The following is a 17,380-nucleotide window of genomic DNA, read 5'->3' on the forward strand; positions in this document are numbered from 1 at the left end:
ACCATCCTGAGCGCGATCAGAACATCTTTGACTGCATGAGTTAGTAAGGTGCCGAATAGGGGAATATCCTGCACCTTTTTATAACTGCTTTTGGGCAATTTATCATCGGTTGCAAAAAAATTTGCGGCAGAGAAACATCGCCCTTTTGAAACTCCTACAATCAGAGGAGCATTACAAGGCGCATAAATCATCACGCGAATTCCAGTCAACATCGCATGGCTTTTGGTTAGCCATCGAACAAAGACGGCCAATGCATCGCGCGCTTTCAGATGCGCTTCTGCGGCCGTCTGGAACGCTCTTCCTTCCGATATTAGGAAGCCGCTGGAGCTGTGCACTTTCAAATTTAGGGGCCGTCCATAAATGATGTCCCGCGATTTTGGACGTTTTTTGAACCCCCCCCCCCCCCTTCGTCACACGGCGTCAGAAAAAGTCAGACCCCCCCTCAAATATGACGTCACAAAGCTCTGCCCCCCCCCCCCCCAAAAAAAAATAAAACATGCTTCAAATTGCTTTAAACTATTGTCATTGTAGTGCATATTTAATGTGGCGCTGCACTCTGATGTTGTAGGAGAAAACATTTATTAAAAAGTATATTTAATTAAGTAAAACGTGTTGTCTATATTTATTTAAAGTTGTGCATTCTGATGTGACGTCACATTTCTCACCACCCCCCTCCTCGTCACACATCGTCACAAATGTCTGACCCCCCCCCCCCCCTAGGTGCGTGACGTCATTTATGGACGACCCCTTAGATTGACAACTCATTTCTTTAAAACTGCTTTTATTGTGTTTAGTTTGTTATCCGATTATCACGATTGACTACGTACGGTGCAAAATAAGTTCAACATACAGTATGTCTAGAAAAAAGTCATGGAAGATGCTACGTAACTATCTGTAAAGTGAGTTTAATATTGGCTCAACTCACGCAGAGCTAAACCATGTTAAATTACGTGGAAAACAAACCACACATTTGATGTGGTGCTTTTCTTCGTTTTATTTGTGTGCAAAGTTGATGGTCAAGAGTGCATGCCCCGTAATCAGAGCCTGGTAAATTCAAATCTTGGTAAGGGGTTTCATTAATCGACTTGAGCATTGTGGGTGAGTCAATTGTGGTTGTCTTATCAATCGACTTGCCCGTGCCATCACAGAAAATGTAAATTCCATTAAGTAGTTCAGAACTGGTGTTATGGAGATGAGCACCACCCAATGCTTGTGTGCGCAAGACCATGTCCTTTTTGTCTTTGTTTGGGACTGAGTTGCAATCAACAAAATCACCACAACGTGGAGAGAGAAATGTAACCCTCACATAACTTCCCAGATTTGAACTCAGGTGCTCAGCGGTCCCGGGTCAGTGCTCTGACACTGACATTATTTTCTTTTAGCCGCCGAACCCCACGGTCACAAAACATATCTCATGAGATGCCGATACTTTAGTGCAAAAAGTGCAATGGATAAGAATGTTGTGCCGAGAAGCTCTGTTCGCTCACCTTCAGGCTATCTGCAGGTGACTGCCAATGTCGATCCAAAGTTGGGAATTTTTGGCTCATCTCATGAAACATCTCATGGTGCCTCTTTCTCGTGTGCATGATTTTCTGCAAAAAAGGCCGAAAGCCACAAGCGAAGTTAAAGTGTATACGAACAAAACTCACACGCACAAGCGAAGTACAGTAGACGAGATTATCCGCGCTAATGACGGGGAGGACGGCCGCGGATAATTCAAAATCGTGGATATTCCAAAAATATAACCATTTTCCGTGAATCTCTATGCCAAAAACGAACGATCGACCGATCTATGCGCGTGCTCAGTGATAACACTTTCCTGCTCCCGCGCATAAGACTCTGCCCACTAAGTGGATAGCTGAGCCACGCCCATCAACATCAAACTCCACCCACTTTTGTCATAATATGCAACTACTGTACTGTAGAGGCGATCAAGTGGATTTCGGTTTAAGTGCGTGACTTGTAATGAAATTTTTTAAAAATAACAATGTATTACTGTTTTTAGATTATTAATTTGGGCTTTATAGAAACCATGAGTTATTACATTATGTCAAAATCTCAGGTGCATGGTCAATCCGTAAATCGGATAAACCGCATGTGGATAATCAACAGTATACTGTACAAACAAAAACACAACATAAGCAAAATTAAGGTATGAGAATAGGGTTTCCCCTTTTTCTGGCAACAAAACAGGTGTTAAGATGTTAAAACACCAAACTGAAACATTTTACAAGGAATCATGTCTGCATTAACTGCAATACTTGTGATCAGAATGCAAACTTAAAACATACTCTGACAGCATATGCATTGTCTTTGAAACTGATTGGTCCACACCAGAATCAGCTTTCTTTCGAGCCTCGTCTCAAACGGTGTTAGACCAGAACTTTGGTGTTTTCACATCTTAACACTTGTTTTGTTGCCAGAAAAAAGGGTGACAAAAGGGTGAAAAAAGGGGAAAACCCTATTCTCATATTTTGGTACTGGCAAATGAGGTCCCATGATAAAGTTAAGGGAAATACAAAAAAAACATGCACACAAGTACAATTCAAGTATATATAAAGAAATGCGTCTCACTCCTGCCTGTCAGCCGGTCACATTTGCTCAAAACTCTTAGACGGTGACAGAAGACAAGAGGGCCACAAAGCAGGACCCGTTTATGTTTTTTTGCAGAATGCACGAGGCTGAGTGCTTTTTGTACAAGTTTCTGTGATGTTGGAAAAAAACCATGGGGGTTTCCAGCCTGCAGCGACTCTTTTTTTTAATTCGGATTGGGTTTCTCCTCATTTACAGACCTGACTTCTGGAGTACAGCAACATAGAGAAACGCTTAAATCCAGATGGGGGAGATAACGACAAGTTGCCCTTGGAGGTCAGGAGTCAACTGTGCAACAAGCTGTCTGATCTATTTGAGGGAAGAAAGTGATGATGAGGTGCGATGGCATCAACGGCAATGGCCATTGCGTCTCGCCCTTCACCTCGTCTTTCCAAATCCAAGGTATCACGTGCTTTTGACTCAACTCCCTTCTTCATGAGATAGATAGATCGTTTATTGTCATTGTCACCAGTACAACGAAATTTAAAATGCTCACCAGTCAGGGCATCATTCATAAATTTAAATTAAATAAAACAAGAAAATAAAAATAAAATTAAATGAAAGATAATCAATTTATACTATATATAAAAACAGCCCAAGTATACCCACATACCCACATAAGGTTACATTTTGTCATTGCACATCTCTATTTCACATTCAATTGTAAACACTATTATTTAATAATTAATTAGCATTATTGAGTGTGGTGATCGCTGTAGGATAAAAGCTCTGTTTGAATCTGTCCTTGTTTTGACTGATCTGAATCGTCTGCCTGATGGCAACAGCTCAAACAGTGAGTGTCCAGGGTGTGAAGAGTCCTTTAGAATGATCTGTGCTTTTTTGATGCAACGTGAACTGTGTAGTTCTTCCAGTGTGGGGAGATGGCAGCCGGCGATCTTTTGGGCTGTGTTGATGACCCTCTGGAGCGCTTTCCTCTGAGCCACTGTGCAGCTGGTGTACCATACACAGATGCAGTATGTAAGAATGCTCTCGAGCGAACTTGGTAAATGCTTTACAACATATCTGTGACCGACCGCTGAATGAATTCACCCTTGAAGGACAGCGGAATGCTCATTAAAACTTTAGAATTGACAAATGCCTCATTCTGTGTGCGTTTGCACGGAAGCGACCTCTCTCTCTCTCTCGTTGTGTTAACCTACATGTGAGCAGAACGGCGTTTCAAAACCGCACGCTTGAGCGGTGAGCAGCTGGCTTGTTTAAGCTTTATTTTGTGTAATTGTGCCCACAGGGTACGTTACAAGTTTCAAACAAAAATTGTTCTTAATGAAGCAACATGGTTTCGAAGCCTTTTCCGCAATAGAGCTGCGTACTATTATGTTAAGCTGGCGCTAATAAAACAACTCAGAATAAGGACATTAGACTAATGAGCACAGTTTGTACAGTAATGTAAAGGTTACCGGAGATTTTATTCAAAATTGACTTGATGAACATTAATGTAGCGAAATGTTTAAGGATTTAAAAATGGGAAAAAAAGCGATATCAATAACGGAAGCCAAAACCCTTAAGACGTGTAGCTTGTGTGGCGTGAGAGTGGGACATATATCAGGGGGTACAATGCACCGCTGCGCTAACGGCATGAACGCATGACCTTGGCAGTTACAATTTTCCAAGGAGAGAATCAAAATGAATGGTTGTCTCTCAGTGTATCTGTACGTACGTAAGTGTACGTTGAACTTCTTCCGCCGTACATAGGCGACCATGCTAATCGGAGTGTGCGGGGGAAGGACAACAAGAAAGTATCTACGGGTTCTTCAAGTGGCTGATTTGTCTTCTGAGTGGAATATGACTTTTGGGTTCATAGAGGCGTGATTTCAAGTCATGCATTTGGACCTTTTTGCCAGTATCAAACATGATCTGATTGTCTTTGAAACTGATGGGTTTACACCAGAGACAGCCTTCTGTAGGGCCTAGTCTCACCAGTGTCAGATCAGAGAACGCCAAAAGATGAACGGTACAAAGACAATGCCATATATTATCAGAGCATGTTTGTTTGCATGTTCACCACGAGTACGTCAATGCAGAATTGATTCCTTGCAAAAGGTTTCTATTTGGTGTTTCAACATCTTAACACCATTTCGATTTAAAGCTTTCGTGGCTGCAGGAATTCATCTTCTTGGTTCTTTCGGTAAAGTCACGTAGAAGAGAAGTAATAAAATAATAAAAATAAAACGTAATAAAATAATTCTCACGACGTTTCGGCCACAACGCAAGCAGCCGTCCTCAGGCGACAGCGTCTGAATGACTCAGACGCTGTCGCCTCGACAGACCTGGTTTTCACCTGAGGACGGCTGCTTGCGTTGTGGCCGAAACGTCGTGAGAATTATTTTATTGTTTTATTTTTATTATTTTATTATTTCCCTTCGACGTGACTTTACCGAAAGAACCAAGAAGATCTTAACACCAATTTTATTGCCAGAAAGGGTAAAACATGTTCTCATTTTCCATAACACTCCGCTTCATTTCACAGGCCATGATGATGGTGATGGCATTGACACGTAAACACCCAAGGAACACTACCTATTTGATGGCAACTTGCGTTGCCTGTAATTAATACAGGAACTTAATAATTTTGCTAATGCTGGATCAAAATACAGCCGCATACCTCAAGTGAATGTTAATCGGATGAAAAACAACCTGCAGGAGTAAATGCAGTGAATGTTGTGGTGGGAAGTGCTGCAGAGGTCTGTGAACTGATTCTTTGGGAAAAGTTCTGCAATGTATTTTTTTCTGGAGCTGTAAGGTGATGAGGTGGTTGGTGTGATGCTTGTGGGATTTTAATGATGGGGGGAGGGGGGGGGAAAGTTATGTTCTGTTTTGCTGCTAAAAGAGAACTGGAGAAAATTCAAAAGAAGTAAAACAAAAAAAAGATGAATAGGCTTTTGCACATCACTCAAGCTTATCCAAGGAAGGTGGCCTAAACCCTCAAATGGGTGAGTGTCAAGGTTTATAATTATCCATTTCTTTTGACAGATTATCTAAGAGACTGGGCCAATGTGAGGAATTCACTGTTGACATTGGACACAGGGATGTTCTTTGCCATGATCACTTGTGTCCATGACGAATATGCACGAATGTTGGTCCTGTTATTGCAAAGTGCTTCACACAGCCAGAATGAGCATGAGGGGGCCATGACCCACCAGTGGAAATTCTACATTTTCACGGCTGGGATCATTCTCTCCTCGTATGGGCCACTGTTGACTGACCACACATTGGCATGCATTCTGTTAAGTCCCACGGCTGAGTTGATTCCCCACCAGGGTTTCAACTCGCAAACTTTCTGATTGTAAATCGAGCAGTCTGAGTGGAGAGCCCCCTAGTCAGATGATTGTAGAGATATTAAAAGGGACCAAAGTTTAGAGGTCAAGTGTTTCACCAACATATAGAATGTCCAGTTAATCAATGATCACATATACACTTAACAATCTATGCTGTGTAAAACATTTTGTGAAAAAAACTACAATTGCGCTTACCTGGAAATCTAGCTCAGAATATTTTGCTTTTCGTCTCTGAAATAAAATGGCAAAATAGCAAGTCACTTATTATGCTCATTTTCTCTAATGCGATAAATAAGTTAAGACAAATATAACAATTACTATCAAAAGTATGCTTTTTTTGTTATAATCATTTTCAGGTGGTACATTAATGAATTCCAATTATATTTGCAGTCAGCGTTCATTAAAGCGTAAGACCTGCACTTGTCAAAGGATATTATATTAAATATAAAGTATGTTTGGCACGCTTACGAACAAATCACCCGGAATGCACCCTGTCTCATCAGACCTCACAAGCTAAGCAGGTATGAGCATGGAGAGTGCTTGGATGGGCAACCACCACCGTGCACAACTAGTGCTGTGACTGCGGGGCTGTTTTCAGCAGAGGGCAATGCATAAATATCCAATGCTGTACTGTACTATTATGCAACGTCTATGCTCCCCGCCTTCATGAATCCTCAATGACCAAGCGTGGTGAAGTATGGTCAAATAACCTCCATAGGTGTGGGGGGGGGAAGCCCTCATCCAGCAGTGGATTGATAAAGTGTCTGCACATTGATGTACTGCAGAAGGATTATTGGAGACGAGCCCTACACTTTTCTCTGCTCAAACGAGCAACGGGTGGAAATTCCACATTGCCATGGCATGAGCCAGTCTATCATTGAGACAACTGCTGTTCCAATATCTACAGCCATACAGCCATTATATATTACACTAAGACTATCATTGGACATCAATGGGAGGAAAGTATGATCAACCCTGCCCACACAGTACTGTCAGATACATATAAAAGTCTGCCGGTAATATTTATTGTTCAGGTTGCTGTACAGACAGAGAAGTTCGCGTTAGACTAAGATGGCTAGCAATTGATTTCAAGTTAAGCCAATCGGAGGTTACCACTGTATCAGGCAGCAAGAAAGGTATGAATCCATCATTATGTTCATTTGACTTTTTTCGGTTGATTATGATAACCATAATCATAATAATAATTTCTCCAGGAAGGCCTCATTTAGTCTTAACATTTTCTCTGGATGTTTGGCCAATTCCATAAATGAGTGATTGGCTTAATATTGGAGGAAACAAGAGTAGCTGGAAATTCCTATGCACATAAAGGCAGAATACCCAACTCATACATAGCCTTTGCTTGTCTATTTTTTCCAAGCCGATCACCCTAACAAGCGGAACATGCAATGCTTTAAAAGGAAATATTTAGTATATGGAAAAATGCGATCCTCATCTGGCCCACGAAATATAATTCAAATTTTCGTCATTTAATTAACTAGGAAAGCGTTATCGTGTTTCGAGTACATTTTTAGAAGATTCTGCAGCATTTGCATGTTTGGTCAATGCAAGGAAACCAGAAAAAGCCCACGCTTATGAGGGAAGTAACATCTCTCGGCCAATTTACAGCCCAAACCTACAACACCCAATATATTCCAGGCAGCCTCCCATCCAACGACTTAGCAATTACACCCATGCTTAGCTTCCGAGATCTGACAAGACTTGGTACGTTCAGTGTCATTTGGTCACACGTTGAAGCCGCTTGTGCCTCCATTTGATAAACCATCTGTGGGTCATCTGAAAACGAGACCCATTCATTGCAATTGGGCAGCGCTTGATCGGGGTTGGGTCTAAGACCTACATCGAGCGAGTTGACCGAAGTGGTGGATCCCGACTCGCTGTTGAGCAGCTGCCGTATCACCCCCTTGTCAAACTCCGGCAGACTCGTTAAGGTGTTGGACGCGTTGTTTCCCCGCTGGCCGGGCTTGATCATCGTTCTCCGGGACTGCAGCCCCATCCGCGGCCCCGTAGACGCACCACCACCACCGCCGCCCCCTCCCCGCGCACCGTACCCCAAGCCGCCCCCACCATCCGACTGTCGCCCGTCCAACGTGCCACCCTTGCCCTCCTTGAGGCTACTCTGCAGGACGATGTAGTCCTTCTCGAGAGCCCGCTCTTGCGCACGCAGCAGATCACTGTCCGTGCGGCTGAATCTGTCGCCGCCGCCGCCGCCGCCGCCACCGCCACCACCGCCTCCAAACGGAAGGCCAAAATTGGCCCGGTGCCCATTTCCACCGCCGCCACCGCTTTCTTGCCCGAGCCTCACGCGTTCGCCGAACCCTCCGTAACCGCCGACCACCTGCTGCCCCGAGATCTGCGAGATGGGATCCTGAAATCCCACGACGCGAGCACCGCCATCCTGGTATCTCGAGGAGGACATCGCCGCCCCCGACGTCTGAAACCTTGGCATGGTGGCGCTGCTCTCTTGGAAGCGCTGGCCGTGGGGGCCGTGGTCCGGAACGCCGCGTGCGTTCACGTGCTCGTGCACGTGAAGCATCTGACCGGCGGAGTCTTGGAAGCGCGGCAGTGTCGCTGCCGAGTCCTGGAATCGCACGACTGAGGAGGACTCCTGGAATCGAGGCAGCGTGGACATGGTGCTCATGTGGATCTGCGTGACCGGGTGCATGGGGATTTCGTTTGCGGAGCTGCCTGGCAGACGCGTCTGGCCCAGGCAGGGCTGCATCTCCGTTTGCTCATTGTTGGCGTCGTTGTCCGGTGCGGAGGTGCGCGATAGGGTGCTCGCGACTGTGGAGGACCGAGAGGGTTTTATGTCTTTCTGATGTAACACTGGAATAAACGCAATGGAATAAATGCTGTTGGAAACATTCACGGTTATAATTCCCCAAACAATATGCATTATACACGGGTAATTTTATTTTTTTATTTTGTTATTTTTTGTGTGCTCTCACAGCACCAGAACGTTTTTGCGCACGATCAGCGCACCCATTCTGGGTCTGTAATGTGGCAATAGCACAACTCAATTTGCTCTTGCTCTGCCACACATTGAACTGAAATGTCCTGTTATTGAGCCACTCGCTATAACAATGGCACTTCTGCTGAATGTGCCATTACGTTCTATGTTTATACTCCTTGACTATAACCATGACACTCACCTATAATCTAACCGGGAGCTATTCACAGTCTGCAAGATCTGCGGCATCTGTAGGTTTGATTTAAAGTTGTGGTCAAAACACACCGATATTTTTCAATTATTATTTAGATGTGGTGGAATTTATAGCAATAAAATTACGTAAAAAAATAAGCACGCACACACACTAGTATGCAGAATAGTGAGCGATTTGTTTTGAAAGATATAGAATTGGAACGAATAGAACCAGGCTAATGATAGCGATCTTTGAAAAACCACATTTGTATTCCAGTCACAAAGCTTAGCACGAAAATACACCGATGGTTATATTATTGCAGTGAACTTATTACGTGAACTTAAAATATTCAGTTTGATTTCCCACAGCACCGTATGCATATCGTCTGTATTTCTATATAATCGGGTTATAATTACAGAATTCAGCGATTCAAGGAAGTTTGACGATTCGGGGTTATAATTCTAATCAAGAATCGATTCTCTTTTTTAACACTGCGGTGGGTGGGGGTACTTCCGGTGGCTACGGGGGGTGACGTCACCCGATTTCATACAATGTATGACAGATCCCCTGTATAGCCTCGACAGATTGTTGGAACAAGTCCTCTTAGCGAGCACCTATGAAGGCCAGCATGGCACACGAGGGGTTGGGTGGCCAGTAGCCATATTTACACGCCGCACCAGATACTAATTTGAGGCTAAGTCAACCTAGAGGAGGCCCAATATCAGTTCAGATAATCGTCACAGGTGTTGGCCGTGAGCGGGAATCGAATTCTGGTTGTTGGGTTTGTAGTGCAGCGCGCTAACCACTGCACTGACCCCTCATCCAACATATACACACACCTAAAACATAAATTCTTACGCTTGCAATTCGATGTATTTATCGTGAAGTTAAGAATGAACACTAGTCGATGATTCGGGACATTGTTACACCACTGGCATGTAGCCTCTAGGATATTCTATGCAATGCTAAGACACAAGCCACTTGATCGCATTAGGGTGGCTTCTCTGGCAACTGAGGTACAAGATGTGATTCATAAAAAAAACGTCATTTGTGAAAACATGACATTTTGAAAATGAAAAATATAATTTTCACGCAGCTATTTTAAAACAGAATCCCCACGCTAGACATAAATAGTCGATATATGCATACAAATGAAAGCCATTACTTAAAAAGAGCAAATTATTTAAACTGCAATTATCTCACACATACGTATATTGGCTGCAAGGTATTGAAAACACTGAAAGAGTTAAACACAATTACTTTGCTTTAAATCGCCCGAGGCCATATTTGTTTTGCAATGATTTAATTACGGATATAGTTTTCATTTATCATTCTACGCGGGACGATGCAGCAAAGAGGCAAAGAGTTGTCACGGTACCTGAGCGGCAGGCGAGATCAACGTCCTTTTCAAAGTCTGTCTGTAACAAATTTGCAACGGTCAAAATCAAACCAAACGTCGACGTAGAACTCAGAAGAGCGCTCGATTACCCTCAACAATTGCGAACGCGCGCGCGTGTGATCGCATTGCAAAAATGAAATTAAGTTAAATGGCCGTAAACAGTTGTGGATGTGGAATAACCTGGGAGTAAATGAGACGGCCTACGTGAAAATGTACAATACACACAGCATGTAAATCGTGTAATATTTCTGCATGCGCGCTTATGTAAATGTGTGTGTAAATTATGTACATCGTTAGAGCGATCCATGTGGTGAACGCAAACAGAAAACAAACACTAATTCTTCCTGTGGACCAGCCACCTATTGAATTTATTTTAAGCATCATATTAAATTTAAAACACCCAGCACATCACGGGTGTCATATTGAACTGTAGGGGCAATTTTAACCTCCTTTGTTTTACAATTGCGAGCATATATCAATTTGTGCAGAACATCAATTTTGCTACGCTGCAAGACACAAAACCATAAATTGCATTTTAAGAAAGCTTTAACATTGTTAAGATTATAATTATTTCTGTGGTTTGGGAAAATGGAATGATACGTAAATATTTTTTGGCCATATTTTTGTTTTGTTTGCTTTGCCGTGATGATAGAATACTGGGTCTCACCATTATTTGCGCATGGCCATTTTGGAAATAGCTGCAGGGCTCACTGGGCTCCAGTCGTCCTGTAATCCGAAATTTGATGGCGCTTTGCACCTGTAAAAACAGCCAATATGTAATATATGTGCTCCACAAAGTATCGGGATGGCTAAATAAATGCAATAGTTGGCCATTCTCCCTTTTTTTATAATTTTATAATACGCGCGACATTAGCACAATGGCGGGTACGGATAACTGCCCGGACCCTTGGCGATTTACATGCACAACCGTTTTTTCCCATAATCTGGTCGTCCATTCCTCACGTGCAGTGTCAGCTATTTCCCAAAAGGTTTTTTGCGGGGCACCGAGGTCTAGCCCTGAGCCCGACACTACATCACGTCCCAGAGTGGCTGCTCACCGACTGCCTGGGCTCCACGTATCCCGAGGCAGAGGAGGGACAGAATTAGCTTTCTGCTTCGCCACAGAACAACGGCGAGATCGCTTCCCGATAGTTGTCGTTGTTTCGTACCCACAGTGCACGTGGGGCACCGAAGAGTTTTTATTTTATTTGTCCGTGATTTGTGCCTCAACAAATTTTCTGCCATCGCGTCCTTAGGCGATTTGTCACAGGCAAAGGCCAAAGGAACGTCACGTGGGGAGCTCCCCGATTCACCCGACATCCATGCACGACCGGCCATAATGGAATGCTTCAGGGACGGCCAATTTGTCTTCTGACGTGACATTGCCCCCTCTTGCCAGCCGCGACACGGGTACTCAAGCAGCGGTCCTGTGACATCAACATCCATCCTCTCTGCCAGACTCGAGTCCCAAGCCCAACTCCACAAAAAGCCAATCATCCGAGCAGCAGGTCAGGACCAGGGCCTCGACTCTCGTGAAACCTCCAAGAAAGCAGGTGAGGACCAGGCAGTAGCGGACTGGCACAGACTATGGGATAATAGTTGACAGTCTAAGCCATGGGGTTCCAAGCAGTGTCGTAAGTCGGGTGATTACGCCACGTCATAATGAGAGTATTTCAGAGGCTGATATAAATGGCCAAGAATCACATTGTGCAGACATCACGGTACTTTTTGGAGCACGGTTGACACGTTTCTCGAGGAAGATAAAACATTTGTCCACTCTGGGCCGTCAAAAGCATTGGGTTGGATGCTGTTACACTGCCGAGCACGGGGTAGCTCAAAGACGGTGCACGACGCTGCCACTGTATTTGTATGCGGACCTCGCCGTCAGGTTCATGACAATAAATTGTTAAGCCTGGTACACAGAGCTGGTCTATGTGCATCGCTTGCAGGTTCATTTTTTTTTTTAACACGCGCCTCAATTATGTTTCGCGGGTGAAAACTTTGCGTGCACTCAGGATTGCGTGTTAAAAAAAATCCCGAGTTACTGCATTATTTCAGCGGGGACCATTTTTCATGATTGGAAATATTCACGGCTCCGTTAGCCTTCAGGTTGTTAACGCGCTTACTTTTATCCAACGCAATGTGACGGACAATTTTGTAACGTTACGGTGCGCCAGGGGCCTTTAAGGGAACGTCGAATCACGCATTCACGAGGCTTCGTTGCACACACACACACGGACACTCGGCAACCCAAAGCTTTTGGCTTTTCCTCCTATTTGTCTTCACAAGTTTCAAATTCTAAGGCTAGACAGTATTCCTATGGGGTAATAGGGAGAAAGACTCATTTTTTTTTACTGTGGGGCTATGGTGGTGATGACCTTTGCTGCATTCATTTTAAGCCATGAATCACGATTTTAAATCTCCAACTGGCTGGCTGGGTGTGTGACTACGCATATGTAAGCCTGCTCATAGCTGTGTGGGTGTATGTGAGATTCTTTCATCGCGTCCACCGCAATTTCCTTTGATTAACTTTCTTCTCGTGCGGAAGTTGCAATCGCTTCAGCTGGACGTGCGGCAAAATCATATAAATAAGTCAACGGCGAGGCTATCTGCGAACTTGCATTCATTTATTGCAAAACGACTGCTGCGGGTGCATTCTTCAATGCGGTGATGAAATTAAGGTTCTATGTTAACGGGTCAATTCCCCGCACGTAGCACATCCAGTTTGGTAGTCTCTGCAGGCTCCATCTATGATGTCAAAATGAAGCCCGTTTGAATGTAAACAAAGCATAAGATAAATGTTTCAGTGATACTTTTAAAAGATAACAGGTTTACAGATATATGGCAAAAAAATAAAATAAAACCCCTATATTATTCTACACGTGAGATTTTCTATTCAGATAAAGGTCAGCACATGCATTAAACAGGCATGTATTTAAAAAAAGGGAATCTGCCAATTTCCTTATTGCAGCTATGCTCTTTTCTACTCCAGAGAGGACACGTGCTCACGTAGAACCGTCACAATAAAAATACGCTCCGCGTTTCCACTGTCCTGAACGGGCATCAACCTACTAAACAGAGCGTACAGAATGCGGACTCATCTATACCACTGATTCCTAAGTGATGCAAAAACGAAAAGCCCTCTTTGGGGACAAAGGGCACGAACACACTGCTGTTGATCACTGTGACATGAGATGATGGGACGTGGCACGTGAACTCATCCCCACACCTGTCCAAGCATTATTGATTTTTGGACAGTGTTGATGTAAAACAATAGGTGGTCATGAGTCAACACCATCACACCATCGGGGTCACCATAACCCAATTCGTTGTCCCGTATTGACTCTGCAGAATGCTTCACGTTGGACGTTGACATTTGGGGCCCGGATTCACACGCTGTAGGAAATGGTCGAAACACATCACCGAAGGTAATTTGCTTCTTTGTTGGTGTTGGACACAACTGGGGGGCACGTGTTTTTGATAGATATATTTTTTTACTTTTTGTTAACAAATACTGGAGAAAGAGGAGCTCTCTACCATGCGTGAGTTGGGCCCTGAAAAGACGGCAAAATGACGATCAACTGATTAAGAATTGTACAATCACTGATTTGGAGAAACTTGCGAAAACACTGTTTCAGGAGTTAACCGTAAAACATGCATGCAAAAAAAACACATTTTAAAAATCTGATTTGCATGCTGCATAATACTCGACACATTTTTCAAACACAATTGTTTTGTTGTTGGAGTTGTAGAGGCATTCTCCAATGAGAATTGGTATATATTATGTATACATCAATAAACTTCAATTTAGATCACCTCGTTTTGAGCGGATGCAATTAATTCTAAGCCAAATGATATTTGAATTTCCAACTCGCTCTGCACCTTCTGATTCTTGTAACCCGGCAAATCAGTAAATATGTTAGTGGTGACTCATGTCCATGAGCAACGGCTAATCATTTTTCATTTTTATTTTACAATGGTATGACTCGCAGCTAATTTTCTACAGCAGCAGGGCCCTGTTTGTCGAGTGAATTATGAGATTATAGCTCTTGATATTTGGCCGGATGATGGTGGCGTATATGCCTGTAAATCCAACCCACTGGGAGAGGTTGCGTGGGTGAATCACATGGAGATGGAGCCGTCAACTGAGTGAGACATTCATCTTTAGGGCAATGATCCACCTGCAGAAGGCATTGCAGCAAGTCGTATAATGACCGATCTGTGAGCAGTAGGTGCATTCATCCCTCGTATTATGAGTTTTCTCTGGGCACTCAATCAAAAAACAATAATTCAAGCACGTGCTCAAGCATTTCAAGATAGGACCATCCTTAAAACATGTTAAGAGTCGGTAAAAGGCTCTCTTATATTAAAAAAAAAGCCAGATTTGTATGTTGCTAGTCCCACCAATGCAACTCCGTTGGATTTCAAGAACGATACCATGAACGTAAAAAAAAACATCTGCGAGTGAATAAAAAAATCACATTTGGGTGCCACGCACCTCTTTCTTGAGGATGCAGTGAACACTGAAGATGACGCAGCCCTGCAGGGAGTCGAAGACTGAGAAGAGGATCTGAAAGAGGCTTGAGCGGGGGTCAGTGATGGCCAAAACGGCCGACATCCACGTGAGGGCGAGGAGAGGCAACACCACGCACGAGCTCCACAGCGACGACCTGGCGAGTGGGCACAAAGACAAAGATCCCCCGTATAGCCTTAGCAAACTGTCGAGGCAAGTATTATTAGCGAGTAACACTTATGAAGGCCGGCACGGCAAACGAGGGTGGGTGGCTTGCACCATGCCCGGCCCCCTTTGCCTCCCCAGTGGCGATGTTTACACATTGCACCAGGTACTCATTTGTGTCTGAGTCGACCTAGGGGAAGGCCCAGAACCGGTTCAGATAATCGACACTGGTGTTGGCCACGCAGCGCGCTAACCGCTACTACACTACTGAGCACACATGCACAGCACACAGCATGGCTCGGCAAAAGAAAACCCCACGGTGTCTCGCCACCAGCACGGCAGCACCGCAAGCCCCCGTGGGAACGCCACGCTTTAACTCCCCCCGATCGCATTGCCATTATGCATGTATGTTGAACTTCTTTTGCGCAGTACGTAGCCAACCGTGCTTTTATCGGAGGTACGGGGAAACGGTACATGTTAGCTACGGCACTGCCTCTGGCACCATCTCCCGTCTGCGACCGTCCAGTCACCGCAGTGAACGTATGATGAGAGGAGTGCGATTCTACACTCTCTCACTTTACCTCGTCCAAACGTGCCCTGTTGGGCGCACTTCCCCGGTATTTGAGCAATGCCTCATGGGACCTTTCTTGGCAGTATCAAAATCTAAGAATAGGTGTTACCCTTTCTGGCAATAAAAGAGGTGTTAGATGTTAAAACACCAAACAGAAATCTTTTGCAAGGAATCACGTCTGCATGTTCACCACAAGTACTTGTGGTGAACATGCAAACAAAAAACATGCTCTGGTAATAGATGCATTGTCTTTGTGACGTTCGTCTTTTGGCGTGCTCTGGTCTAACACTGTTTGAGACTAGGCTCTAAAGAAAGCTGTCTCTGGTTTGGACCAATAATTTTCAAAGACAATGCATCATACACCACCAGAGCATGTTTTTGTTTGCATGTTCATCACAGGTATGCGTGGTAAATGCAGACACGATTCCTTACAAAAGGTTTCTGTTTGGTGTATTAACATCTTAACACCTGTTTTATTGCCAGAAAGGGTAAAACCAATTCTGATCAAGACCTATTGATTCACCTCTTGCTACTGTGACTTGCGATTAGCACGGTGAGACTTGTGATTAGCACCGTTGGCTACGTATGGTGTGAAAGAAGTTCAACATATGTAAATACATTGCGTATGTAGCGGAGGCGGTGACCACCACTGCTGTCGACTTCCCAAAAAAGTAGTGGTAATTTCAGCAACCACAATGGGCTGACAACTCCTGACCAAGGGATGAGATCTCGATACTTTTTGTGAGTCAAGTTCACTTGGCCACAGGGCTACCCAGCAGAGCAATAGTTTAAGGAATCCCATTAACAATGAAGTACATGTCTAACCCAACGCTTCGGATGTGAGGTTGTTGGATCATGAACACACCAAACAAACACGAAACACTCAAATGGACGGTTGAGTAGTCAGTAGGAGGAGGCATTGCTAGTACGAGAACATTGTTGTGTTTCTATAGACTGTACACTCCCATTTCCTCCCTTGTACAAAACGCTCAATAAGTAATTGGCCAAACATGGCAGGTAATAATCTTCTTACTAAGGGATCGTCAGACTCATGCTTTCCATGGTTTAGAAGGAATGTTCCTTCTAAACCATGCCTTCCCCAATTGTCTTCCAATCCTGCCCCTTTCTCTCTCTCGCCTCCAACCGCCCTCCAAGCCCGCTTTTTTCCACATTCGAACCCTTCATCAAATCCCTTGCTTCCTCATCGAACAGCTGAGCTAGCGCAGCCTCTTTTAATTAATTTATTTGAGGCGTCCTTACATGACCCTTACACGGAGAAGGATATTGGTATTGATAAGCTGTGTCAGATATTTCATAGAGGCTGAATCAGGGGTTTGTAGTTTTCATTAAAACAGGTGAAGTGTCCTCAGATGTACGAATGGCCAGATGGAGACAATATATCCTGAGGGTAGTGATAGGTGGCCTATCAGCTCCCATAAAATGGGTTATTCACAAAGACAATGTTTATATCTTTAAACAACATCCGCCTACTTATTCCCTTATAGTCTACACTGTTCTAATTTATAGGAAATAGTGTCTGGCATGGCCAAAAATCACAGTAACGACAATGTAAATCACGAACATTTGTTCAAGAAATAAATTCAAAAAGCACTTTGCACACATAGCGCATGCAAAGCGTGCATTCTCACCCAAGTGCAACGTTGATGTTATGCAGTACTCCTG

At 44.0% G+C, this 17,380-nt stretch overlaps 1 protein-coding gene across 6 annotated transcripts in view; it reads right to left on the bottom strand.

Annotated features, from left to right (window-relative positions):
* The window catches only part of LOC144944915 (adhesion G protein-coupled receptor B3-like), a 176,226-nt gene that overhangs the window by 16,195 nt on the left and 142,651 nt on the right, over window positions 1-17,380 (bottom strand). For 3 of the 6 annotated variants that reach the window (XM_078873091.1, XM_078873092.1, XM_078873090.1), the window contains exons 24-29: window positions 14,947-15,118; window positions 11,116-11,205; window positions 10,428-10,467; window positions 7,747-8,732; window positions 6,084-6,119; window positions 1,488-1,592 (exon numbers count right to left, since the gene is read on the bottom strand). In XM_078873091.1, coding sequence (XP_078729217.1) covers window positions 1,488-1,592; window positions 6,084-6,119; window positions 7,747-8,732; window positions 10,428-10,467; window positions 11,116-11,205; window positions 14,947-15,118 — 1,429 coding nt within the window. The remainder of the gene's footprint in view (window positions 1-1,487; window positions 1,593-6,083; window positions 6,120-7,746; window positions 8,733-10,427; window positions 10,468-11,115; window positions 11,206-14,946; window positions 15,119-17,380) is intronic. The other 3 variants (XM_078873093.1, XM_078873095.1, XM_078873094.1) reach the window with 3 other exon arrangements.

This window comes from Lampetra fluviatilis, chromosome 2 (assembly GCF_964198595.1).
Source record: "Lampetra fluviatilis chromosome 2, kcLamFluv1.1, whole genome shotgun sequence".
Taxonomy (NCBI): Eukaryota; Metazoa; Chordata; class Hyperoartia; order Petromyzontiformes; family Petromyzontidae; genus Lampetra; species Lampetra fluviatilis.